We start from the raw sequence: 27,810 nt of genomic DNA on the forward strand, positions 1-27,810 counted from the left end.
CATGTTTCCAGCAGCAAGGGCCTGTGTTTGGATGCACTGCACATATTCATCTTCGTGCCTACAACACTACCACATATAAATATCTGCCCGTCTCTGCTCTATTTCATTCACTTCCTCTCTTTATTTCATTTTCTGTAAAAGAACATTCAGCCAGAATGCCCCAGTTTGAATCCTTGATTTGCTAGCTCCTTTGTCACCTTCAAATTCTTTCTCAGAACTTACCCCTGACCACTTTATTGGTTCAGTGGCCAAAATTCCTGGTTTCTGCCTGCTCTTCCTATAAAATGCCTTGCCATGTTTTGTTAGATGAAGGGCTGTGGAAAATAGTGATCTGTTTTTTTTTGTTATCTCCCCTCCCCTTCTCTTAAGATGCTGTCAGCTACACGGGGAACAGTTGCTCTCCCACAGTGGCTGGGATATATCACATGCAAGTGTCAAGTATGCAAGACATTCAGGTAATCCCATCCTCAGACCACTGCATCTTAGCTGGACTTTGCTCTGGCAACAGTGAGAAAAGGAGATTTGTATCTAGTTTGGGTGATGTTCGCCTTGGAGATGGAGCTGGAACTGAGATTGTTTTCATGTGCCTGCTGCCACTGAGTGCCAAAGGAGAAGTAGTCATGGGCTTTGGATTTGCTGCAAAGTCGTCTTGATGAATAGCTAGTGCATCTAATGGATGGTACACACCGGCAGTGGAAGGACTGGGTGTTTTAATGTGGTGCAGCCTGCTTTGTCCAGGAGGAAAGGCCACAAACGGTAATCCAGCAGCTGCAATTTTACCAGCTGTCGGCATCACCACCAGAATCAAACCCATCAAAACAAAACAATCCTTTTCAGCCTGCAAATATATAAATGCTGTTACTGACAGTATACTTACAGGAGCCAGGGTGGACACATCCATAGTGTAGGTGGGATGTTGCCTCAGCCACTCGATCAGAGTCTTGTTTTTCTGCTCTTCCTCAGTTGGCAGTCGCTGCTTGCCTTGGGGTAGTTTAATCATCATGTTGGACATGCTGTCGGCAGAACGAGCCACGCCAGAGAAAAACTGCTTCGACAGGTCCACCTCCTTCATTAAAAAGAAAATCCCTAATCATAGAATCATACAGCACAGGAGGAGGCCACTCGCCCCACCATGCCTGTGCTGGCTCTTTGCAGGAGCTATTTAATGTCCCACCTCCCTGCTCTTTCCCATAGCACTGCAAGTTTTATAGATTAAGTCTTTCACTTATGGCTGAAATAGAGGAAGATAATAAGATAGCCCAACATTTAGGTCCAGAAATACACGAGGGTCACCAATAAATCCAATCAGTATTTCAGGACAAACTTCTTTAGCCGAGGTGCGGTTAGAAGGTGTCTCGTGACTAAAAAGAATGGCTGAGATCAATGGCATACAGGCATTTAAGGGAACTAGAGAAATATAAGGGAGAAAAATGACCTGAAAGATATATTGTAAGATTTCGATGAAATGGATTGACAGAAGGCTCAAGCATAGACTCCAGCTTAGACCAACTGGCCCGTTCCTTTGTTGTTGCTGATGAAATGCTGAGTTATTCCACTAATTTCTACTTTTCAAGATTATTATTGAACATGTTTCCACCCATCTTTCAACCAGTATATCCCAGGTGACAACAACTTGCTGTGTTTAAAAACAAAAGTTGGACAATTCACCATATTAACTGACCATGACAGTTGACATAAATGTGTGACATTGGGTTATTAAGCTTCCTGAAAGTGGAAAGTGCTTATATAAACAAATATTCATTTGCGACCTGTGGGCTTTGCTGAAGGTGAGCTGCCTTCTTGAAGTGCTGCAGTCCATGGGGGTTAGATACATCCACAATACTTTTAGAGAGGGGGTTCCAGGATTTTGACCCAGTGGCAGTGAAGGATCAATGATATATTTCCAAGACAGGATGGTGAGTGACTTGGAGGGGAATGTGGTGGTGTTCCCGTGTATCTGCTGCCCTTGACCTTCTGGATGGTAGAGGTCACCGATTTAGAAAGTGCTGTTGAAGGAGCATTGGTGAGTTACTGCTGTGAATTTTATAGATGGTATGTGCTGCTGCTACTTGGCATTGATGGTGGAGGGAGTAAATGTTGAAGGTGGTGTAGGGGGAGCCAAATCAAGCAGATGCTGATACCTAGATGATGTTCAGCTTCTTGATGGAGCTGCACTCATCCAAACCAGGGGTCGATAATAAGCTCTATCCACCAGTAAGGAAACAGCATTTTCCTAATGTCAGAACCACGCAACCATTCATATGAGAGAAAGCAGGTCAGAAAAGTAAACAGAATAAGTCGACACTAGACTGAACGCACTTACATTGTGGATTTCCCAAGTTCAGAAAAGATGGCAAAGTCTTAAAGGAGGACAGGAAATTTACCATAATTCACCAGGCACGAGGACTTTCAGCTAAGAGGATACATCATACATGGACAAGGAAGTGGGGGAGGTGGGGGGGGGGGGGGGGAAGGTTGGATTTCTTTTGCTGAAGATGGTAAGTTCCTGGTATTGTTTAGTACAAATGTTCCCTGACTTATTCAGAGAATCAAAGTAATGTACAATAAAAGAGCTGTTTAATTCAATCCACTGTGCCTGTCTTAGGAAATGTTTAATCCCACACTGCTGCTTTTTTCCTACCTTTGTAAGATTTTCAGTCTTGAATAACTAATCTACCCAATTTCCTTTCAAAATCAGGATTCACCTCCCACCACCTTTCCAGTTACTAATTCATTCTAACTCCTGTTCCAATTGATAATATTTATCTTGTTCCTGGATCTTTGTGCATAATTTTAAAACAGTGACTTCTAATATTGATCTAGAGAAAATATTTTTAAAAATTCTTTATCGATACTTTAAAATATATCATTTCAGAAATCCCTACGTGGTCAGATCCTAACTTCTTCGGTTCTCAGTAGAAGATGCCAAATCTCTCCAACATCATCTCATAATTGAACACCTTAGTTAGTTCTTCATTTTCTTGAGCAAACCACTTTAAATCTTTTAACTTGTGGTTAATTATTCACTTGCCTGAAGAATAGTTCTGCTTTTTTAGGTTTCTCCTTAACCTTCACTACTGAGAGAGAGAAAACACCAGCTTCTCCAACTCTCCTCTGAACTCAAGCTCCTCACCCCTGGTGAACCTTGGTACTAACTCACTGTTACCTCACTGCATGCTTCACCAGCAGCTAGACAAGCCCATCAAAGGAAAAGGTTTGGATATTTTCCTTGCATAATACAAAACTATTCTGCCTATTGGAACCCTTTCTCAATATACTGTGGCTCTAATACTGTAAATAACAGAACTGGGTAAAAAACATAGTATAGAAAAAGGCCCTTCAGCCAGTCATATTAATATTTATCCTTCCATCAGTGATAATGTAATCCCAGGTGTCTGCGTTCTTAATCCTCTATACTCCCTTCAATTCTCTGACTTGATCTATTCTTATATGGTGACATGATGCCTGTTTTAATCAATAACCCTAGAATTTCACTCCAGAGACATGTTGTGAATAATGTTTCTCCTGTTCAGTTGTAAATGTATTACATTCACTCATATCCGGGTCCTCCTCCTTTTAAACACTGAAAAGGCTGTTTTTATCTAATCTGTCCGTTTCATTTTAAATTTTAAACATTTCTATCACATCACCAATTGCTTCTGGGGCAACCAAAAGCCCTAACAAATGGCAATTAGTAATTTATTTCTGAACTCTATTCAAGCAGCAGCCAGAACCCAAGATGAACCTGTCGTTTGCTTGCAACCTCACAAAAGCAGTAGTCTGTCAGTCACGTAAGGTGCTGCAGCACTGCATTCAGGTGGAGTTTCTACACAACTTAGTAACGGAGAGCCTCAGACAAGGAGAGTTTAAAAAGGGTGGGTGCAGAAAATTACCTCATTACCAAGACTGAATAAACAAATGGAATCTATTAAATCCGTGTCTTCTTGTCTTTATTGATTTACTTTCTTTTGCTCGTTTGTGGGATGTGGGCATTTATTGCCCATCCCTAATCGGCCAGAGGGAACATAAGAATCAGTTACATTGCTTTGGGTCTGGAGTCACATGTAGGCCAGACCAGGTAAGGATTGTAGATTTTCTTCCCTGAAGGACACTGGTGAACCAGATGGGTTCAATCAATTCAATGGAACAAACAACAATGGCTACATGGTCACAAAGAGATTAGATTTTTATTCCATTTTTTTGTTGAGTTCGAGTTCCACCATCTGCCAAGGCAGGATTTGAACCGATGCCCCCAGAACAATAGAGATTACTAGTTCAATGACATGACCACTACACTGCAGCCCCTCCATCTATGATTATGGTTTTCTTTTAGGTTTATTCAAAACTATAATCCATCCCAGCGTCTGTCTCTTCTCACCTAGATTTGTGACTTTTCTGGCACCTTGTTTCACAAACAGTTTCCACTGTTCTGACCTGAACTGTCTCCTATTTGTACAGAGGTAAAATACTGCAGCTGCTGGAAATCTGAAATAAACACAGACATTGCTGGATAAACTCAGCAGATCTGGCATCCTCTGTGGGGAGAGAAACAGTTAATACTGAGCTCTGAAGAGGAGTCAGACCAGACTTGAAATGTTTCTCTCACCATGGATGCTGCCAGGTCTGCTGAGTTTCTCCAGCATTCTCTGAGTGTGCCAAGGGCAGCCATAATTGTAGTCTGCTCTACATTGAAGACTAAATACAGATGAGGTAACCACTTTGTAGAACACCATTGTTCAGTCTGCAAGCTTGCCCTCAATTTTCAATGCAGGGCTGCCTCTTTAATTCTCCATCTTGCTCTCATGCTGATCTCTCTGACTTAGTCTTTTGCAGTGTCAAGTTGAAGCTCATTGTACGGTTGGGACCCGACGCCACAACTAGAGAACCGAATCACAGCCTTACTCAAAAAACTTCAAAAATCTGGAGAAGTAAACAAGAGAGACTTCCAAAAAATGAAACCAGATGGATCCAACACACCACGCTTCTATGGACTATCAAAAATTCACAAACCAGGAGCCCCCCTCAGACCCATAGTCTCGCTACCTGGAACACCAACATACAGATTAGCCAAGGAACTACACCAAAGACTAAAACACCCAGTAGAAGACTCATGCCACTCCATTCACTCCACCCAAGAATTCCTGAACACCAAAGACGCCAAGATAGAAGAGGATGAAATAATGGTCTCCTTTGACGTAACAGCCCTGTTCACATCCATCAACATCAACCTGGCCAAAGAAACACTGACTACACTATTAGAAGAAGAGAAGACACATACACCAGACACCACCAACCTCATCAGCAAGGACATCATCATCAAGCTAGTGGACCTATGCCTCACCACCCACTTCACTTTCAATAACAAAACCTACAGACAAACCAACGGTACACCCATGGGATCTCCGATATCAGGTTTCTTAGCAGAGGCAGTAATGCAGAGACTCGAACAAACAGCTCTGCCAATCATCCAACCCAAACTTTGAGTCCGCTACGTGGATGACACCTTTGTCATCACTAAACAAAACAAATGAGAGGAAACCTTCAAGACCATCAATAATACCCTTTACTGGCATAACATTCACGAAAGAGGAGGAAAACAACAACAAACTGCCATTCCTAGATGTCACAGTAGAGCGAACAGTCAATGGGGAACTTCAAACCAGCGTCTACAGGAAAACAACACATACAGACCAAATACTGAACTACAGGAGCAACCATCCCAACACACACAAACGAAGCTGCATTAGAACATTATTCCAACGAGCCGCCACACACTGCAGCACAGAGGAACTACGCAGAGCAGAGGAAAATCACCCATACAGCGTATTCAAAAAGAACGGGTACCCTATGAACACAGTCCGCCGATTCCTCAGCAACAAACCCAAACAAACAGACAAAACGGGCCCAGAAACCATAACCGCTCTCCCCTACATCAAAGACATTTCCGAAATGACTGCCAGACTACTCGCACCTCTTGGCATCACGGTAGCCCACAAACCCACCAACACACTAAAACAGCAGCTAATGAACTTAAAAGACCTTCTACAGACAACATGCAAAACGAACGTCATCTACAACATACCTTGCAAGAACTGTGACAAACACTACATTGGACAAACAGGCAGAAAGCTAGCCACCAGGATACATGAACATCAACTAGCCACAAAAAGACACGACCCACTATCACTAGTATCCTTACATACAGATGAGGAAAGACACCAATTTGATTGGGACAACACATCCATCCTAGGACAAGCCAAACAGAGACACGCACGAGAATTCCTAGAAGCATGGCATTCCAACCGCAACTCCATCAACAAACACATTGGCTCCAAATCAATCTACCATCCTCTCAGAAAAAGACCAGGAAATGACATCACCAACCCAAGGAAACCTAACCAGATAAACAGAAAGTGGGACATAACACCAGCGCTTCACCGGAGGCTCACTGATGATGTAACCTAGAATGGTGACGAAACGTCTGAAAACTAACCTTCCAGCTCAGCGAGCAAACTCACATCCAGAAACTCAACCTGAGCTACAAATCTTCTCAAAACTCGCTAGCTCTCATCTTTCTATTATTCAAATTACAGCCTTCTGGAAACAACATTTCGTTCAGTAATTTCAGATAATAATCTGTTCCCGTTTTGTCTCCACTTTTTGTTTTGTTTTTACTGTCATTCTTTTCCATTTCTTGCTTTCAAATGGCTGATGTTTATTATTTTCATTCCATCTCCTTCAGACATTTTTGTTCCTTTTTGTCTGTAAAACTAAGGAGCAGGAGGTGGTTATTTGACTCAATAAGTCCTCTCCACCAATGAGATTGTGCTTGATCTGTTCATCCTCAAATCCACTTTCCAGCCTTTTCCCCATAACCCTTGATTCCTGTACTGATTTAAAATCTGTCCATCTCAGTCTTGCATATACTTAACGACCCAGCTGTACAGTCTTTCCTTGTAAAGAATTCCATAGATTCACTACCTTCGCAAAAAAAACCATGTGTCTTAAATAAGCAACCTCTTACTCTGAGATTAAGCCTTCTGATCCTAGATTCTTCTTTTCCATAGATAAAAGGATCAAAACTGTTCTCAGTATTGCAGCTGTGGTCTGACTGGTGCATTGTATCGTTGGAACATGATTTCCCTGTTTTTATACTGCATTCCCTTTGGGGGAAAAAAAGCCCAGCATTCCAACTGCCTTCTCTATTAGTTGCCGAACATGAATGCTAGCTTCTTGTGATTTATGCATAAACGCCTCCAAATCCCTCTGTGCTGCAGCTTACTCAGTCCTTCTCCATGTAAATAACGTTCAGCTCCTCTATTCTTTCAACCAAAACCCTCAACCTCACCTGTCCCTATATTATATTCCATCTGCCAGGTTTCTGCCTACTTAACCTGTCTATATCCCTCTGCAGACTCTTCGTGTTATCCTTACCTGTCCCCACATATTTTTCCAAAATCCGTAAACTTGATTTTAGTAAATTCATTTCCCTCATACAAGTTATTAATATATGCTGTAAATAATTGTGGCCCCAGCACTGATCACTGTAGGACAACACTAGTTATAGGCTGCCATCCTGAAAGCACTTCCCTTATCTCAACTTGGTTTTCTATTAGTTGGCCCATTCTCTATCCATGCTAAATGTATTGTCAAAACATCTATGACCACTCCCTTAGCTCTGCCTACCAACTTTCTGTTACTTAACCTGCGCCTCTATTCTTTCATTCTTGTCCCACATTCCTAACTTTCAAACATTAAACCTTTTATATTTCACTGCCTGATCTGCTGAGCATTCTCATGCTTTCGGTTTATCTTTCTGGTTATGATTAGCTTCAGGTTTAAGGAGTTCATGGCTATTACTCCAATAGCAGATCTCAAGCTCAGCACCCAAACCCAAAATGAATTCATACAGAAATGGGAAGGTTAGCCACATAGTGTTTACCACAATCAGAAATTGCACACTGCAAGAGAGCTTCACTTCCTTTTGCCACTGGCTCTTGCTGCTTTGTTGTATCAATCACATCATGCCACTGTTTTCTACGTACCAGGTTGTCTGGCTTTTTTTCCTTCATGAAGAGGATGTCAATTCCTTCAACATTCTTCCTACGCCCTCTCCTCCTCCTCGACGTGTCATCACCTCTAAAGGCGCCATTCATCACCTGCCCAGTGACTGGATGGACGAGGCCTGCCTGCAGGACCCCAGCCATGTCTGCCCTGAAAGCAGTCGTGGGCTCTAGCGATCCCAGCTTTGGCGTGCTTGCACTGATGATAACAGGCACTGAATTAGATGCCTCCTCGGAAGCCTTTGAGAGGTCCATAGCAGTTTCTTGCCATCCATTTAAAATTACAGGAGGGCGAGTAAGAGATGGGGAAATCTCTTCGATGTTCTTCCTCTTGGCACCTCGGTCTGTCTCAATCTCATATTTTCGTCGCCTCCTTCTCTGATCCCTTGGGAATGTTAATGTGAGTAAGCTCTCCTGCTTTCCAAACAGAAGTGCACTGTGTCAGTAAGAGTAATGACAAATTATTCAGAAAATAACACATGCAAGAGTCTTTCCACATTGTGCAGAGACCAAGAGGTGAAAAATCCTTCATGGTAGGATAGACCCTATCTGAACTTGTTGATAGCACCAGTTCCACATTAACGCAACTCTTTCCTACTCTAGGAATTAAATCGAGCAAACCATTCATTGTATCTACAGTTCAAAAAGGTGGCTTAGGACACTTCTCATTAAGACAACTCACACGCAATAGATTTCCAGCAATGGCCACATCCCACAAATTAATTTTGAGAAGTGCAGGAGATAAGTCCTTATACAATTGGACAATGCAGAAAGTAGGCATGGTTGACTATCTCAAAAGTTGGAGGAAGGCTAATGAAGTCAAGAAAGGAGGAAGATACCAGATTTCTCATTGCTATGGTCAGGGACATGAGAAAGACAAAAGGTGAACTGGAGGGATTCAAACAAGAAATCAGCATGTAGCTACATTTGAAAACTGGGGAGTGGAAAAGGGCAGAAATGCTAAATGGAGGAAGACACTGCTCGAGGGACGAGAAACAATGTAGCTTATAATATCAGCTTGTAATAAGATCATGGGGGAAGAGACTGCAAAGTGATAAGGAATCAATATCAGATGGATACACTCACAGTGCATCTGTTTATTAATGTACATTGTACCTTTCCCCTCTGGCAATACAGCAGCACGGGATTGAGGGAGATTTAGCAGTTTGGATTAGAAACCGGCTTTCTGTAAGAAGGCAACGAGTGGTGGTTGATGGAAAATATTCAACCTGGGGTCCAGTTGCTAGCGGTGTGCCTCAAGGATCTGTTTTGGGACCACTGTTGTTTGTCATTTTTATCAATGACTTGGATGCAGGAATTGGTGGATGGGTTAGTAAGTTTGCAGATGACACTAAAGTCGGTGGAGTGGTGGAAGTGTGAAAGAATGTTGCAGGTTGCAGGGAGACTTGGATAAACTGCAGAATTAGGCTGAAAGGTGGCAAATGGAGTTTAATATGGATAAATGTGGGGTGATCCACTTTGGGAGGAATAATAGGAAGGCAGAATACCGGGTCAATGGAAAGATTCTTGTTAGTGTAAATGTGCAGAGGGATCTTGGTGTCCATGTACATTAGATCCCTGAAAGTTGCCACCCAGGTTAATAGTGCTATTAAGAAGGCTTACGGTGTTATTGGTAGAGGGATTGAGTTCCGGAGCTGTGATGTCATGCCACAACTGTACAAAACACTAGTGCAGCCTCACTTGGAGTATTGCGTGCAGTTCTGGTCGCCCCATTACAGGAAGGATGTGGAAGCATTGGAAAAGGTGCAGAGGAGATTTAACAGGACGTTGCCTGGTCTGGAGGGCTGGCCCTATGAAGAAAGGCTGAGGGACTTGGGTCTGCTCTCATTGGAGAGAAGGCGGCTAAGAGGGGATTTAATAGAGACATATAAGATGATCAGAGGATTAGACAGGGTGGACAGTGAGAGTCTTTTTCCGAGGATGATGACTTCAGCTTGTACAAGGGGGCATAGCTACAAATTGAGGGGTGATAGATTTAAGACAAATGTCAGAGGCAGGTTCTTTACTCAAAGAGTGGTAAGGGCGTGGAACGCCCTGCCTGCCAATGTAGTTAACTCAGCCACATTAGGGGCATTTAAACAGTCCTTGGATAAGCATATGGATAATGATGGGATAGTGTAGGGGGAGGGGCTTAGATTAGTTCACAGGTCAGCGCAACATCGAGGGCCGAAGGGCCTGTTCTGCACTGTATTGTTCTATGTTCTATGATTCATTTTCAAATGAAAGGGGATGATAATCAGCTGGGACTGAGGCTTGGCACTGGATTTGTAATTCTTCAAGGAAAATCCTACAATTATTTTTGCTTCATTCAAGAAAATAAATCACAGCCTATTGAAATAATTATGGGTAGCGTGAGAACAGTTAACCTATTTGGAGTTTGGAACAAGAAAGTTGAGATATTTTTAAGGAATCAAATGAGTGTTTTATCACATTGAGCCATCAATCAGCATTGGGGCACTTGCTTTTACTGATACGCAGCTCAAGTATCCTTTACCCACATGTCCGAAAACTGAAAAAGCCTGAAGTGGACCCGAATGGACCTAAAAGTGATGCTTTCCTCAAAAGGTCTGAATGGGCCCGAATGGACTAATAACAGTTAAGGTATTCCAAAAAAATGCAAATATTCTCTTTCTGAAAACTAGCTGGGCCCTAGGTTTTCAGATAAAAGATTCTAAATTTGTATTTATGACCTAGATCTTGATACACAGGGACAATTTTAACGTTTTCAGATAGCATGAAACTTGGAAGCAGTGTAAACTGTGATGACAATGAACATAGATAAATGGTGGAATTGGAGGATTGATGGCATATGAAGTTCAATGCAGACAAGTGTGCGGTAATGCATTTTGGGAGAAAGAACATAGAGAGACAATATAAAACAAAGAATACCAGTGTGAGAACAGAAAAAAATTCAACCCGAATAAGTGTGAGATGAAGCATTTGAGCAGGATAAACAAGTTATGCAAATACAAGATGAACAGTACGGCCCTGGGAAGTACCGCAGATCAGAGGGACCTTGGGATTCGTGCAGACTCCTCCCTTAAGGTTGTAGGATAAAGTGGTTATGGTGACAGTTGGGATACTTGCCTTTATTAGACAAAGCAGAGCGCAGGAGGTTATGCTGAAGCTGTACAGGACTTTGCTGAGGAAACAGCTACAGTTTTGAATCCAGTTCTGGAAGGCAGATTTGGGAGGGATGTGATAGCACTGGGCAATGTACACAGGAGATTTACCAGGATAGTGCCTGGGCTGGAAAGTTTTAGTTATGAAGAGGGACTGGACAGACTGAGGATGTCTTCCATGGGAGTAGAATATGACTGAGAGGGGACATAGTAGAGATGCATAAAATCATGAGGGGCACAGATACAGTAGATACAAAGGAATTTCTCCCCATGGTGGAGGGATCAATGACCATAAGGGGTTTAAGGTAAGGGGCAGGAGAAAAAAATGTTTTCCACCAGTGGGCGGAGGAAATCTGGAACTCACTGTCTGAGCGGCGTAGAGGCAGAAACCTTCATAACATGGGCAGTAGGGTAGCACTGCTGCCTCACAATGCACGGCACCCAGGTTCGATTCCAGCCTTGGGCTACTGTCTGTGTGGAGTGTGCACATTCTTCCTGTGTCTGCGTGGGTTTCCTCTCACAGTCCAAAGATGTGCAGATTAGGTGGTTTGTCTATACTAAACTACCCATAGCATTCAGGGATGTGAAGGCTAGGTGAATTAACCATGGAATAGGATCTGTGGCTCTGTGTGAGGTGCTCTTCGGAAGCTTGTGTGGACTCAATGGGCTAAATGGCCTGCTTTTACACTGTAAGGATTCTATGAAGATTTATGAAGTATTTAGATGTGCAGTTGTGATGTCAAGGCATATTAGTCAACTGGCCAAGTGCTGGAAGATGGGATTAGAATAATTAGGTGCTTATTTCTGACTGGTAGAGACTCAACAGGCCAAAGGGCCTTTTTCTGTGCTGTACTTTGAGGGTACGGGACCTGGGTGCACAGATCACTGAAGATGTCAGGATAGGTGGAGACAGCATTAAGCAAAGCAGACTTTATTTATTAATAGAGACATAAACACAAGAAAAAGGAGGTGATGCTGAACTTGTGTAAAACATTAGTTAGACCTCAGTTACAGTAGTGCTCTGGGCACCACACTTTATGAAGAATGCAAAGTGATCAGAGAGGCTATAGAAGAGATTTACATGAATGATTTCAGGGTTGAGAAACTTAAATTATGAGAATAGGTTGGGACTAATTCTTGTTGGAGGAAAGGCAGCTAATATAGGATGTGATTGAACTTTTCAAAATCATGAAAGGGTTGGAGTGAGTGGAGAATGGCATTAAATCATCACGTTCATTTGGAGAGCTGGCGTGGACACAATGGGCTTAGTGGCTTTCTTCTGCATCATAACATGTCTGTGATCCCAGGTCATGATCAAAGGGCTTTCTATGCAGCAAATAATGATGATCTGAAATGCACCAACTCAACAAGCTGTGGATACAGGTTGAATTTGGGACGAATACATCAAAGGGCAAAATTTCATGTTAGAAGCAGGGGAAAGATTTGAAGGGCTATATCTTTTGATAAAAGATCAGGGGAGTGGGACTAATAAGGTATCTCATTTAAAAGCCTGGAACAGGATTGAAGGATATTCTTCTGAGAGTTATGAGTGCATGGCCCCATTGTACATTCTCTTAGGCTCTACATTAAGGTCATTACGAACAACTCAAGGAATATACAGTTTCATTTCCTATATTTTCTGTCGCCTTAACCCCACCATCCCACCAGCTGTGATCTTTATTGAGTATAATCAGAACCAGGAATTCAGTAATAACACTGATTAATCAATTACCCCAGGTAAGGTCTAGAGTGGGGATAACATACCTTTGTGAGGTGTTGGGTAGACATGGAGCCATCAGCAATGCTGAGGGTGTGTTGAGCTTGCACTGGAACGCTCAGGCAGCTCCTCGTGTTCAGAGGATCTGTCAGAGTACCCATTGAATATATCCCGCCCTGAGGTTCAAGGCTCTGCTGCTGTGCTGATGGCCATTTCCCTTTTAACACAGCGTGACAGATGTTGTCAATGCGGTTTATGATGACTCGGTCCTGAGGGTGTTAAAAGCAAAAAAAAAAGCTTAATTACGTACCTGAAGTTTGGATACAAGAAAATTGGCTTTTATCAATTTAAGATTGCTCTTGTGCAGCGATCTAACAGAAGTAAGGAACAAACAAACTTGCCTAACAGTCAAGGAAGTACTTCTGAATTGTGTTTTTTGTTTATTTTCAAGGCTTGTAGCTGCCAGCATTTGTTGACCACCCCAAGTGTCTTTGAATGAAGTGGCTTCCTTGGTCATTTCAGAGGGCAGCTAAGACTAAACCCACACTGCTGTGGGTCTGGAGTCATAGGGTAAGGGCAGCAAATTTCCTCCCTTACACAAATCAGAGAAGAGTTTTATAATAATCAACGATAATGTGTCGGTCATTATTACCAAGACTAGTTTTTAATTCCAGATTTATTAACCGAATTTAAATTCCACCTTGAATCTGTGTCCCTACAGCATTAGCCTGGGCATCTGGATTATTAGTCCAATGACATTACCATTAGTCTGCTACACTGTCAGAGACACTGCAGCCAACATGCAGACAGCAAGAATATAAATTCCTATTTGCTTTTAAGATTCAAGTTGAGATATAAATATTGAACAGATCACTAAGCGGAATTCCACAGCTCTTTGAAGTTCAAAGTTGGCCATGGGATGTTTAGTTTGATTCAAGACAGCGTACAGATTTGAAATTTCATGTGGAAGTTGGCCATTCTGACAATACAACAGTGGACTGTCAGCCTGGATTACAGTATAACCCCTATCCCCAGCAGCCTGTCGTCCTTCCACCAAACGGCTGTCCCTAATCTCCAAAATACCTTTGGCCACTCTGCAGAAGAATACAGTGTCTTCTCTTGAAGCAGCTGAGCAATGGTTGGCTCTCGGATATCCTGAAGAAGGTTGTCCTGGATCTCATCTTGACCCAGGCTGGTAGATGTATTACTCTCCTCATCAAAATTCTTCAGTGCGATAGCTGAGAAGATCAACATTCTTGTTGTAATAACGGTAGGGGTATATAATTTTAGCTTTTTTGTGATGACAGTTTAGCAACCTAGGGGTTTCACTTCCAAGCCTTGTTGTGGCAAGTTTCAAAATTTTGTCAATTGTTCATCTGTCACTAAAACGCAACAGTATTACCGATGTCTTTCAGGGTAATGATTGATATATTACCAGGTTTTCAATGTAATTCTTAATATCATCATGGTAACTAGAGACAGGCATGCTGTATTGTCATTGCTAAACAAATCCCACAAACAACTTAAAATGAACAGACAGTTAAAATATTGGCTTAATATTTCAAAAGTCAGCCTGTCTCCACACCTCTTGTCAGATGCTGTACCTAAGAATCCATGTGATATTTCAAAACTCTGGATATTTATCTTAGCAACTGATCCAATGTATACTAGTCACTATGAAGTTCCAATATAGTTAGCAGTCTGAGAGATGCCTTCTCCCTGTAACACTTGATCCCTTTACTAATCAAGAATCTATTATCTCTTGTCTTAAATACACTCAATATCTTGGCCTCCAACGCATTCTGCAGCAATCAGTTCCACAGACATACTGCCTTCTGGTTGAAGAAATTATTCCTCGTCTCAGTTCTAAAGGGTGAATCAAATTGGCTGAAGACTGGTATCTGTAATGCTAGGGACTTCTGGAGGAGGCCAAGATGGATCATCCACTCGACACTTCTAGCTGAAGATTGCTGCAAATGCTTCAGCCCTATCTTTTGCACAAATGTGCTAAGCTCTTCCATCATCAGGATGGGGATATTTGTGGAACTTCTTCTCCAGTGAGTTGTTTAATTGTCGACCACCATTCACGACTGGACGTGGTAGGACCGCAGAGATTAGCTCTATTTATCACATGCTGCTTTTGCTGCCTGGCATGCAAATAGTCCTGTTGGGAACTTTACTGGGTTGACTGCTCATTTTAGGCATGCCTGGTGCTTCTCCTGGCATGCCTGGCCATCTCTCATAGACCACCCCATATTTTCCAGACTCATGCCTAATCAATGCAATCTGTTCTCAGAATGAAAGTTTTTTAGCCTCAAGTACTTTTCTTAAAACATGCCTTTCAGTCCCTATGTTCAGGATCTAGCACAACTCGATGGCCCTCAGGGTTAACAAGTTGCTAACACAAACTAAATGCTCACTAGTGCAATCTGTAAACTTTAAGAATTAGATTATTAAAGAACAGAATGAGGTTAAAAGTAAATTTAAGAGACGGTCTCCCATGCAGTTTGTGCTTTAAGGGTCCCTGATACATTTGCGATGCCAGAAACATTTAAGAAAAATGAAAACCAACCACCTTCAGGCTGAGAGCCATCTTCCTCAGATTTCTCTTCTGTTTCACATGGACTGTCACGTTCCTTGACACAGTCCTCAAGGAGATGTCTGAATGTCATCTCCTGCTTTATGGGGGCCACATCTACTCGATCTGACGGTGACCCTGGTGCAGCATCCGCTATCTTCACAACAGAATGGGCCGCTCTGAAGGACTGAAGTCCACTTGGCAGGCATTTCACACCAACGGCCTCAAATGGTGCATGACCTGATTCAACATGCACATTGGTCATGTTTCCAGCTTCCTTTGTTGAGCTGTTCTCACTCACAGTTACAGCTTGCTGTTCACGGCCTGACGTAGCTTCCATCAGCTTCAAATCATTAGAGACCTCTGAATCTTTAGGAACTGCAGCTGGAGTGTTCGGGTCAGACAACTGATTGATTTCAGCTTGTGATTTGTCAATGCCATTGGCTGCAGTCTGCACATGACCCACAGCCAGATATTTAGCCGGCATGTCATAGGTATGTTCGATCATTACGTTCTCACGATCAGTTATCTCTGTTGACTGCTTATCTTCTGAACATTCATTTTCAGCTTTCAGCAGCTCGCACTGTTTAAGGTCATGTTTTGCAATCACACCAAGTACTGTGTCCATCACAGGTTCTGCTCCAGCTATACTACATACAGGTGCTACTACACTGTCTGCCATCTTCTCAGATACAGTTTGCAACTCCAATACGCCATTGGATTTCACCTGCACAAAGTTCAAACAGTTTATTCCAGTCTGGTTGGCATCGCCACACACAGCCTGCAAGTTTTCCATTGAAGAGCTGCATTTAAGGATAGGACTTTGCAAACTGTCTCCCCCATTGTCCTCATTGCAGTTTCCACCAAACTCACTTGTTCCTTTAGACTCCATGTGCGAATTTGGTATACTAAAAAATCCAGCCTGAATGCAATTTGCAGCTCCCCATTCATTCCTTGTAGCCACTGGGTCAGGTGGCCTCACTTTAGCTTGGGAAGCATCACACCTGCTTGTGCAGTCAGCAGCATCCTCTTCACTCTTCACTTCCAAACAAGCACCAAGTGCTCCTGCTTTTGGGCTTGGCTCTTCTAAAGCCTCTTCCATTTTCTCCTGCTCTGTATCCATCTGCTCAATATTGTCTTTCTCACCTAGAGTGAGTACAGTGGATGCAGGGGATGCAGATTGGCTGAGGTTGAGTGAGGATTGGCTGTAAGGTGCTGGGACATTCTGGAAGTAGCTGCTTCCATTCTGCACATAGTTCCTGTGGGCCTCCCGGAAAGAAAGTTGAGGATCATTAAGAATGTAGTAGTCTGTCCGACTGAGGCCATGTTTGGCTGTGCCAATCAGCAGATCACGGTCATGTTTGCCGCATTCCCACCACACTGGCAGGTACAGACTAGGGCGGCAGAGTTTTAGCCGTTCATTCAGTTGTGGGCTCCGGAGTACCTGCTCCCGAACTTTCCGCAACAGTTCAATCCGGTACAGAGTCCTTGAAGCGCGTTCTTCTGTGATAGGCTCAACAAAAATGCTGGGGTCTGAAGGCTCTGCAACAGTAAAGAAACGGGCCATTAGATAATCATGCTTTGTAAATTCACCGCTGCAGATTTCCCTCATGAGCCAATGCATGAGAGTCAGAAACCCAGTGTTCAGACTAAATCTGGATGAAATGTATGAATGTAAGATAGGAGGAATCGGTCATTAGATCTCTCAAACCTGTTTCACCATGCAATAAGATTGTGCTGATTTGATCACAGTCTTCATTCCACACTCCGTAACCCTCAATGCCCTTGACAATCAAAAATTTGTCTAACTCAGCTTTGAATTAATTCAATTATCAAGTCATCACTGTTCTCTGAGGAAGAGAATCCTACAGAGAAGAAATTCCTACCCATTTCCATCATAAGTAGAAGACCCTTTAATTTTAAACTGAGTCTCCTAGTTCTGGGTTCCTCCAAATGGAAACATCCTCTCAACATCTACCCTGTCCAGGCCCTTCAGAATCTGAGAAGTGTCAATAAGATTACCGTTTATTCTTCTAAACGGTGAAGATTAGCAGACATTACTCATAAGGCAAGCCCGTCAACCCAGGCATCAGTCAAATGAATGATCAGCAAATTTTAAAAAATTTATTCATTCATTCACAGGACAAGGGCATCACTGGCTAGGCCAGCATTTACTGCCCATTTCTAATTGTACAGGGGGCAATTAAGTGTCAACCACATTGCTATGGGTCTGGAGTCACATGTTGGTCACACCAGGTGTGCAGGGCAGTTTCCTTCCTAAATGACATTAATGAACCAGATGGGTTTTCCCAACAATCAGCAATGTTTCACGGGCATTGTTAGACTCCTAATTCCAGATTTTTATTGAATTCAAATTTGACCATCTGCTGGGTCCCCAGAACGCTCCATGGGTCTCTGGATTTTCAATTCAGCGCCTCCCCTATTATTTCCAATGCAGGCAAGAACAGAAGCTACAGGTCCCAGTGCTGCTCCAGGTCAAGGCCCAAACCTGAACAATGCAGCTCCACCCTGGCCTGAGCATAGTAGCACCTGCACCATCACCAGCAAACCCCCATCCAATCAATTGCAAGGGCTGTTCACCCTGGAAAGACCAAGGCTAAGATGAGTTTTCACACAGGCTTTCAAAATTACAAGTGGCTGGATGGAGTAGATATTTAGAAGCCGCTCCTGCTCATAAAAGGATGAAAAATGGAATGAGAAGGTACAGATTTAAAGTGATGTGCAAAAGAGGCAAAGATGAAGTGAGAAGAACTTCCTCACACAGCAAGTAGTAAGAGTATGGAATGCACTGTCTGGAAATGCAATGAGGGAAGGTTCAATCGAGGCATTCAAGAGGGCATCAGATTTTTTTGAACAGAAATAGTGCAGAAGGCTGTGGGGGAAAGGCAGGAGATTGGTACTAGGGTATAATGCGTTTGAAGAGCTGAAGCAGGCATCATGAGCCAACTGGCCTCATTCTGGACCGCAACAATTCTGTGACATCCTAATCCTCTGTACTGCAGCATTCTGCAGTCTCTCTTCATTTAAAAAACGTTCTGCTTTTCTATCCTTCTTGTTGACGTGGATAGCTTCTCAGTTTCCTACATTACACTTCTTTACCAAGTGTTTGCCCACTGACTTAACCTATCTATATCTCTTTGCAAACTCTTTATGCCCTCCTCTTAACTTGCTTTCCGACTGATCTTTGTATTGTCAACAGAAGTGACTGCAACGCACTCGCTGTCTTCATCCAAGTAATTAATAAAGGGGCAATTCATTGACAAAGCCAAGGGATCCAAGATAAAAGCAAAATAACTAGATTCTGGGGATTTGAAATCAAAATAGAAAGTGCTGGAAAACATTAGCAGGCCTGGTAAGATCTGTAGAAAGATGGAAACTGAGTTAATGTTCCAAGTCCAATATGACTTTCCTTCTGAACATTGCTGCCATGTTGTACCAGTTCAGTACAACGAAAGAGTCAGACATCAGAAACTGAGCTGCCCACCAAAATATCCATCCAGGGCAAAATCTAGGGATCCACATTTTTAACGTATCTGAAACAGAAGTCAGACTACGGAAAAACATAAACCTTCCACCCAGAGCTCAGCTACTCACTCTGATGTGGATAGAGTCTACCTGCTTTTAAAGATGGCATTTCTCCCCCTCTTCCCTCAGGTTTCCCCATAAGGTTTTGATTCATGGCAAGGTATGATTCAATCACTCACCAGCAACTTATCCATGAGACCATGGCTTCATCTACTTTCAAAACTGAACAGCCTGTCAGCCAACAGAGAAAACACATCACCTCATATCTACCTACGATAATGGGAACTGCAGATGCTGGAGAATCCAAGATAACAAAGAGCTCTCTGATGAAGGGTCTAGGCCCGAAACATCAGCTTTTGTGCTCCTAAGATGCTGCTTGGCCTGCTGTGTTCATCCAGCTCCACTTTGTTACCTCATATCTACTTGTTCACCTTTGAGCAACAGGCACTTGGTAACGATTGGAATCGAGCTACAACTGACTTCCCCTCATCCCCACAAGTCAATAGTGGCATCTCCATCACTACTCCAACTTTGCTTTTATTCCCGGTCTACAGCATCTTTAGTATTTTGCTTTTATCAGAGAAAGGAAGGAACGAAACTGAGCTCCTTCTGTTTTGCCTCGATGTAACTGGCGGCAGGACCAGGCACCATGAAGTTTCTGAAATTTGACACATCAAGGAACAATAACTCAGAACTCACCTTCTTTCCTTGGAGGCAAACGGCACACGCTCCGGCACATTGCCATAAAGCTTCGAAAATACCTTTCCAGGCTCCCATCCGTTTTCCTTTCTAACCTGGCAAAGCTGCGAAACTGGTTCCAGTTAAACTGTTTCCTGTCAGGATCATACACCACACCAAATGTCGAAACCACACGATAGAAATCTGTCTGCTCCCTCCTCGTCCAGCTAAACAGGGATAAGAAATGAAAGTTGACAATTCTAGCCAAGAGCAAGAGGCAGTTCCATTTTGCAATTACCAAATAAGTGCAGAATGGGATGAAGAGGATGTGGCTGACGGTCTAAATAGCCTCCTTTTGTCCTGTAAATGATTTGTATGAGGAAAGTGAACATACTATTGCCAAGATTGCAGATGTCACAAAAATAGATGGGAAGGCAAGGGATGGCATTGAGAGTCTGTGACAGAATACAGACAGCATGAGCAGTGGGCAATAATATGGTACGGGAAATACAATCTGGAATACAAAGAATACAAGTGTAAAGTTACGTACTGTGGCAGGAAGAACAGAGGAGCCGAATATTACTTACATGGAGAAAGACTGCAAAAAAGCTACAGCAGAGAAATTCTTAGGGCTCTTGACAGGGTAGGCGTGGAAACATTGTTTCCACTTGTGGGCCAGTCCAGATCAGAAAGCATCATCTCAGAACAAGGAGTTACTCAAAATCAGAAATTTGTTCCGAGGTTGGGAATTTGTGGAATTCTTTACCACATAGGGCTGAAGAGGCTGAGCCATTTGTTATATTCAAGGTTGAGACGTGAAGATTTTTAATTAGTAAGAGAATCAAGCGCAAAGAGGAAAAGGCAGGGAAGTGGAGTTGAGGGTAATCAGATCAGCCATAATCTCATTGAATGCTAGAGAAGACACAATGGGCAAAATGAGCTAATGCCGTTTCTAGGTCTTATGGTCCTTGTGCAAAGTCTTCTGCAGTTATCGCTTACTGTGTGAATTAGCACATGACAATGCCTTCAAGGAGTCAGTTATTGCAGTCAGGGCAGACAAATGAGGCTTTGCGGATTCAATTTAAGAATAAAAAGGATGCAAGCCACACTGTTAGGACTGTATTAAAGGCCCTCAAATAGTCAGCGAGCAGGTGTGTATTCAATTGACCGAGCTGTATAAAAGCAATAACAGGATGACTGTATTGGTGAATTTCAACTTCTTTAACATTAACTGGTAGAGTCATGGTGTAAAGGGTTTGCAGGGGACAGGTTTCACGAAATGTATTTGACAGCGCTTTTCCTCTCAACGTGTAGATGGTCTAATGAGGGACAGTGCAGTGTTGGACATCATTCTGGGGGGTGTTCAAAGTGACAGTGGGTGAGCATTTCACTAAGAGCGACTACAAACACTCTATGTTCTAAGCTTTGTTAAAGAACAGGTAAAGATGGCCTGTGGGGGAAAAATCTTTAGATTGGTGAGGAAAGCAGATTTTATTAAAATAAGGCAGGATCTTACCAAAATAAACTGGGAACAGCCACCTGAGTGTAAATCCAGAGCAGAACAGTAGAAGGCATTCAAAAATGTACTGGGGACAGTACAGTTCCAATATGCTCTCTTCAGGGTGATATGTGGGAACAACAAGCCCAGAAAACTGTCCAGGACTGGATAAAATGGAAAAGAGGGATATATAACTGGTAGAAAAGGAGTAACTCAACACAGGTCCTCGTGGAGTATGCAATGGACAGGGGAAACTTAAGGTGGTAATTTGGGGAGCAAACAAAGGGGCATGAAAGAAACATTAGTGGGTAAGGTTAGGAAGAATCCCAAGATATTCTACAAGTATATCAAAGAGTTGAGGATAACCCCACAGAAAGGGGAGTACCCATTGGCTCCACGCACATATTTCCACCTTGGTTGCTAGAATTCATTGGAGAATGTTAAAGGAGTACATCACATCTGTCTTTAGGTTGGAAAAGGAGGATGTAGTTACAGAACTCGGGAAGAGGCACTGTGAGATTCGTAAGAAGTTTGACATAGGGAATGAAGAAGTATTGGAGATTTTGGCAAGGTTAGCACTGAATAACTATCCTGGTCTGGATGAGTTGTATCCCAGGCTGCTATGGGAAACAAGAGAGGAATTCACTGGGGCTGTGAGCCAAATTTTTAATTTCTCTCTGGCCACAGGCGAGGAGCCCGTTGACTGGAGGGTGACTAATGTGGTTCCACTTTTCAAAATAAGGGGTGTTAGAGATAAACACGAAATTACAGAACAATGTATTTCACTACTTGAGAAAATACTGAATGAGAGAATTCATCTCCATTTAGAGAGGCAAGGTTTGATCAGAGATTGTCAGCATGGCTTTGTCAGATGGAGGTCATACCTAACAAATCTGGTTGCAACTGTTGTGGAGGTGACCAGGCACGTCGATGAGGGTGGAGCAGTTGCATAGTTTATATGGATTTCAGCAAAGCCTTTCCACAAGGTCCCACATGGGAGGTTGATAAAGGAGACAAAATCACATGGGATCCAGGCAAACTTGGCAAGATGCATCCAAAAAATCGGTTTGGTGACAAAAGACAAAGAATGGTGATAGATGGCTGTGTGACTGGAGCTGATGTGCAGTGGTATACCACAGGGACCAGTGCTGGGTCCCTTATTGTTCATGATCAACACAAACAATGAAGATGAGAAAATGGGAGGTGGTGATGAATTGAAGATTGACTGAGAAGTTGACAGTGAGGAAGGTGTCAGGTTACCAGAGAATAGAAACAGACAGGTCAGATGGAATTTCCCTGATAAAATGAAAGGTGATACATTTTGGAAGAAGTAATAACACAAAGGACTACTCAATGAATGGGAAGACACTTAGAAGTGCTTAGGAACATCAGGATCTTGAGAGTGTTTGTCCATAACGGCACGGTGGCTCAGTGGTTAGCATTGCTGCCTCAGCGCCAGGGACCCAGGTTTGATTCCACCCTTGGGCGACTGTGTGTAGAGTTTTGCATGTTCTCCTCACGTCTGCGTGGGTTTCCTCCAGGTGCTCTGATTTGCAGATGTGCAGGTTAGGTGGACTGGCCATGTTAAATTGCCCGTAGTGTTCAGAGATGTGTAGCTTGGGTGGGATGGTTTGAGGTTCTGAGTGGACTTGTTGGGCCAAAAGGGCTTGTTTCCACACTGCAGGGATTCTGTAAATCCCTGAAACTGGCAGAGTACATTAACAGGGTGGTTAAGGCAGCATATGAGACACTTGCCTGTGTCAGTCAAGGCACAGATTATAAACGCCGGGAGATTAAGTTGGGGGTGTATAGGACTTTGATTAGGCCACAGCTAGATTACTGTGTGCAGTTCTGGTTACCACACTATAGGAAGGATGTGACGGCACTGGAGCAGATGCAAAGGACAGATTCACAGACATTCCTGGGATGCAGTTTTTCTGCTGAAACAGAGAGGCTGGATAAACTTGGGTTTGTGTTTTGGAACACAGAAGATTAACAGGAGGGCCTGATTGAGGTCTAAGAGATGATGAGGGATGTGGACAGGCTGGATAGACAGCAGCTGTTCCCCTTAGTTGAAAGGTCAAGATCAAGGGAGACTTCTAGGATGGAAGGCAGGAGGCTTGGAAGGAATTTGATGGTTTGGGGGGAGGGGGGTGTGGGTTGAAGAGAGGGTTGGAATGCACTTCCCAGGAGGGCAGTTGAGATGGGTAACGTCACAACGTTTTAAAAATACTTAAATGAACACAACAATCAAAGCAATAGGCCAAGTGCTGGAATGTGGGATTTGTATAGATTTAGTGCAGTTTTGGTCGTACAGACTTGATGGTCTGATAGACCTCTTCTGTACTCTAGGTTTCTAAGAAAGGCCAATGAAATCAGAGGAAAAAGGCCTCCTTCAAACCCGAACAATATTGCAATCACTGTAAGTCAGTATAAATATCGCTCTAAGTATAGTCCCTGCAACAGCAGTAGATCCAAAAATATCTTCCCTGCTTGTATTGGAGAGAGTGCTTTCTAAAATTTTCTTTTTGTATTAAAAAATGAAGTATTCAAGTGACTTTGCAAATCACAACATAAGGGGGAGAGCAAACAGTGTACAATTGCATCAAGATTGTACTTTTGTCAAAGTAGGGGTCAGCTGGTTCTGGGATACTGCTTGTGAGTGCTAACAGCATTCAATCTTAGGTACAGATTGTAAACTCAACACTTAAGTGAATAATTTATAAATTGAAAACTTGAGACTTGAAAAAGAGAGGCATTTTGTCAAAGCTTATCATGTTGCACTCATCAGAACATTTTACAAGAAGACTAATTCAAAGTGAAAACAAATATTTAAGCTGCTTGAGAGGGGAGTGCTGATAGGTTGGCAAGTGATGAGCAAGAGAGGAGTTGTGCTGATAACCAATTTAGCTTGGGGTTGCATAGTGGTGTATTTTTATTGACTGGAAACTAAACATTTCAGTAGACAGGGCTCTGTTCTTCGCAGACAGAAAGAACTACTATATGCACAGCTGAAGAAAAAAATCAGAGTTAACATTTAAGGTCCGGTGACCCTTCCTCAGAAGTAACCAAACCACCAAATCCAAAATGTTAACACTGATTTTCTCTTCATAGATGCTGCCAGACCTGCTGAGCTTCCAGCAACTTCTGTTTCTGTTTCTGATTCTGATTTACAGCATCCATAGTTTTTTCGGTTTTGAACTATACACACAGCATCTCTTTCAACTCCAAAGAGTGGTGACAGCTATTAGCTAATTGATTTCTCAGGGCAACGTCTTGATTAATCAACGTCAATCTGCTCCATTGAAATTTAAACAAAGCCTGGCAGTTAAATGTCAATCAGCACTAAACTGGTGTATCGTCCAAGACAAACACACTAACCAATCAATACTCTCCATTCGCACAGCATAAACACTGTTTTCTCTTGAACTCATCCTAGTGAAATATGTCTTCTTGAGTGCAAAATGAATGTTTCAATGAAATGTGTCTTTGGCAGCAACACTTAAGGCATTATCTGCGCTTTTAAAATCTATAACTGTTTACCGTTGTTGGATATCCATGGTAACAATGTCCATTTCTGGTACTCTTCCCCAGATCTCATCCTGTGGATACCAACGACGCCGGTTATTGCGAGCTAAAGATTCCATCCTCACCATCTCTTTACGATTGCAGCGCTGGTAGGCTGTTATGAGACGTCGGAGCCGAGCAGTGAGCACTGAAGCAACTGGCCATTGTGGGCGGTCAACGTCCACACCATCCTGGGCTTCAATGGAAAGAAAGCATTGGAGGTCATGGGTTAGCTAATGTGGAGTGGGAAATCCAGGTAATTACAATCCTTGACGTTTCAGACAAATACACAAGTTAACATTTTGAGCAAAGAATCTCAAAGTACAAATGAGGCTGTTCAGACAATCGCACCTGTACTAGCGATTCGGTTTAGTTCGACACCTCAGTTACCAGAATTACTGGTCTAAAATCTAAATTTAAACATGTAGCTCCAATACTGAGGATAATTAGATACAAGAGAAACAGTGAGGGGAACTGTAAAATACTGGCACAGAGAGAAAGCCCTGTAGAGCAGCATGCTGTGAATACTGGCAAAATGTTAGCCTATTATGAAGGAGATCCTCCCAAAGATATTTTTTAATAGCCAATTTGAAATTCCATTCATTGTAAGAGGGAGGCTTGATCCATATATGAGGGAGAGGGGGATACGGAGGTTACGTAGAGTGGCATGGTGGCTCAATGGTCAGCACTGACGCTTGACAGCACCAGGGACCTGGGTTCGATTCCATCCTCAGATAGCTGTTTGTGTGGAGTTTGCACATTCTCCCAGTGTCTGCGTGGGTTTCCGCCGGCTGCTCCAGTTTGCCCTCTCAGTCCGAAGATGTGCACATTACCTGGCTGGGCCATGTTAAATTGCCCACAGTATTCAGGTATGCGTGGGTTAGGTATGCTAGCCATGGGAAATACGGGGATAGGGCAGGGGGATGGGTCTGGGTGGGATGCTCTTTGGAGGGGTGGTGTGGACTTGTTGGGCCAAATGGCCTGTTTGATACATATAAATATATTTAAAGGTAAAACCTCATGCAATCCAGGATAATTTGGTGAGTAGGATCTAAAATTGTTTACTGGGAGGACACGGACGGAGGAGGTAGATGGCTGTGTGGCTGGACACCAGTATCAAGTGGTCAACCACAGGGAATGAGAGATAATGGGAACTGCAGATGCTGGAGAATTCCAAGATAATAAAATGTGAGGCTGGATGAACACAGCAGGTCAAGCAGCATCTCAGGAGCACAAAAGCTGACGTTTCGGGCCTAGACCCTTCATCAGAGAGGGGGATGGGGTGAGGGTTCTGGAATAAATAGGGAGAGAGGGGGAGGCGGACGAAGATGGAGAGAAAAGAAGATAGTGGAGAGAGTATAGGTGGGGAGGTAGGGAGGGGATAGGTCAGTCCAGGGAAGACGGACAGGTCAAGGAGGTGGGATGAGGTTAGTAGGTAGATGGGGGTGCGGCTTGGGGTGGGAGCAAGGGATGGGTGAGAGGAAGAACCGGTTAGGGAGGCAGAGACAGGTTGGACTGGTTTTGGAATGCAGTGGGTGGTGGGGTGGGGGGAAGACCTGGGCTGGTTGTGTGGTGCAGTGGGGGGAGGGGACGAACTGGGCTGGTTTAGGGATGCAGTTGGGGGAGGGGAGATTTTGAAACTGGGGAAGTCCACATTGATACCATTAGGCTGCAGGGTTCCCAGGTGGAATATGAGTTGCTGTTCCTGCAACCTTCGGGTGGCATCATTGTGGTACTGCAGGAGGCCCATGATGGACATGTCATCTGAAGAATGGGAGGGGGAGTGGATATGGTTTGCGACTGGGAGGTGCAGTTGTTTGTTGCGAACTGAGCGGAGGTGTTCTGCAAAGCAGTCTCCAAGCCTCCGCTTGGTTTCCCCAATGTAGAGGAAGCCACACCGGGTACAGTGGATGCAGTATACCACATTGGCAGATGTGCAGGTGAACCTCTGCTTAATGTGGAATGTCATCTTAGGGCCTGGGATAGGGGTGAGGGAGGAGGTGTGGGGGCAAGTGTAGCATTTCCTGCGGTTGCAGGGGAAGGTGCCGGGTGTGGTGGGGTTGGAGGGCAGTGTGGAACGAACAAGGGAGTCACGGAGAAAGTGGTCTCTCCAGAAAGCAGACAGGGGTGGGGATGGAGAAATGTCTTGGGTGGTGGGGTCGGATTGTAAATGGCGGAAGTGTCGGAGGATGATGCGTTGTATCCGGAGGTTGGTAGGGTGGTGTGTGAGAACGAGGGGGATCCTCTTTGGGCGGTTGTGGCGGGGGCAGGGTGTGAGGGATGTGTTACGGGAGACGCGGTCAAGGGTGTTCTCGATCACGGGGGGGGGGGGTTGTGGTCCTTGAAGAACTTGGACATCAGGGATGTGCGGGAGTGGAATGTCTTGTCGTGGGAGCAGATGCGGCAGAGGCGGAGGAATTGGGAATAGGGGATGGAATTTTTGCAGGAGGGTGGGTGGGAGGAGGTGTATTCTAGGTAGCTGTGGGAGTCGGTGGGCTTGAAATGGACATCAGTTACAAGTTGGTTGCCTGAGATGGAGACTGAGAGGTCCAGGAAGGTGAGGGATGTGCTGGAGATGGCCCAGATGAACTGAAGGTTGGGGTGGAAGGTGTTGGTGAAGTGGATGAACTGTTCGAGCTCCTCTGGGGAGCAAGTGGCGGCGCCGATACAGTCATCAATGTACCGGAGGAAGAGGTGGGGTTTGGGGCCTGTGTAGGTGCGGAAGAGGGACTGTTCCACGTAACCTACAAAGAGGCAGGCATAGCTGGGGCCCATGCGGGTGCCCATGGCCACCCCCTTAGTCTGTAGGAAGTGGGAGGAGTCAAAAGAGAAGTTGTTGAGGGTGAGGACGAGTTCAGCTAGGCGGATGAGGGTGTCGGTGGAGGGGGACTGGTCGGGCCTGCGGGACAGGAAGAAGCGGAGGGCCTTGAGGCCATCTGCATGCGGAATGCAGGTGTATAGGGACTGGACGTCCATGGTGAAGATGAGGTGTTGGGGGCCAGGGAATTGGAAGTCCTGGA

The 27,810-nt window shown here is 43.8% G+C and overlaps 1 protein-coding gene across 5 annotated transcripts in view; it reads right to left on the reverse strand.

Annotated features, from left to right (window-relative positions):
* chd6 (chromodomain helicase DNA binding protein 6) overlaps window positions 1-27,810 on the reverse strand; it is a 266,089-nt gene that overhangs the window by 17,619 nt on the left and 220,660 nt on the right. For all 5 annotated transcript variants that reach the window (XM_059652680.1, XM_059652681.1, XM_059652682.1 and 2 more), the window contains 7 exons: window positions 24,767-24,986; window positions 19,747-19,952; window positions 15,499-17,043; window positions 14,007-14,161; window positions 12,971-13,192; window positions 8,046-8,477; window positions 878-1,066 (listed from right to left, as the gene is read on the reverse strand). In XM_059652680.1, coding sequence (XP_059508663.1) covers window positions 878-1,066; window positions 8,046-8,477; window positions 12,971-13,192; window positions 14,007-14,161; window positions 15,499-17,043; window positions 19,747-19,952; window positions 24,767-24,986 — 2,969 coding nt within the window. The remainder of the gene's footprint in view (window positions 1-877; window positions 1,067-8,045; window positions 8,478-12,970; window positions 13,193-14,006; window positions 14,162-15,498; window positions 17,044-19,746; window positions 19,953-24,766; window positions 24,987-27,810) is intronic.

The sequence above is a fragment of the Stegostoma tigrinum genome, chromosome 19 (genome assembly GCF_030684315.1).
Source record: "Stegostoma tigrinum isolate sSteTig4 chromosome 19, sSteTig4.hap1, whole genome shotgun sequence".
Classification (NCBI taxonomy): domain Eukaryota; kingdom Metazoa; phylum Chordata; class Chondrichthyes; order Orectolobiformes; family Stegostomatidae; genus Stegostoma; species Stegostoma tigrinum.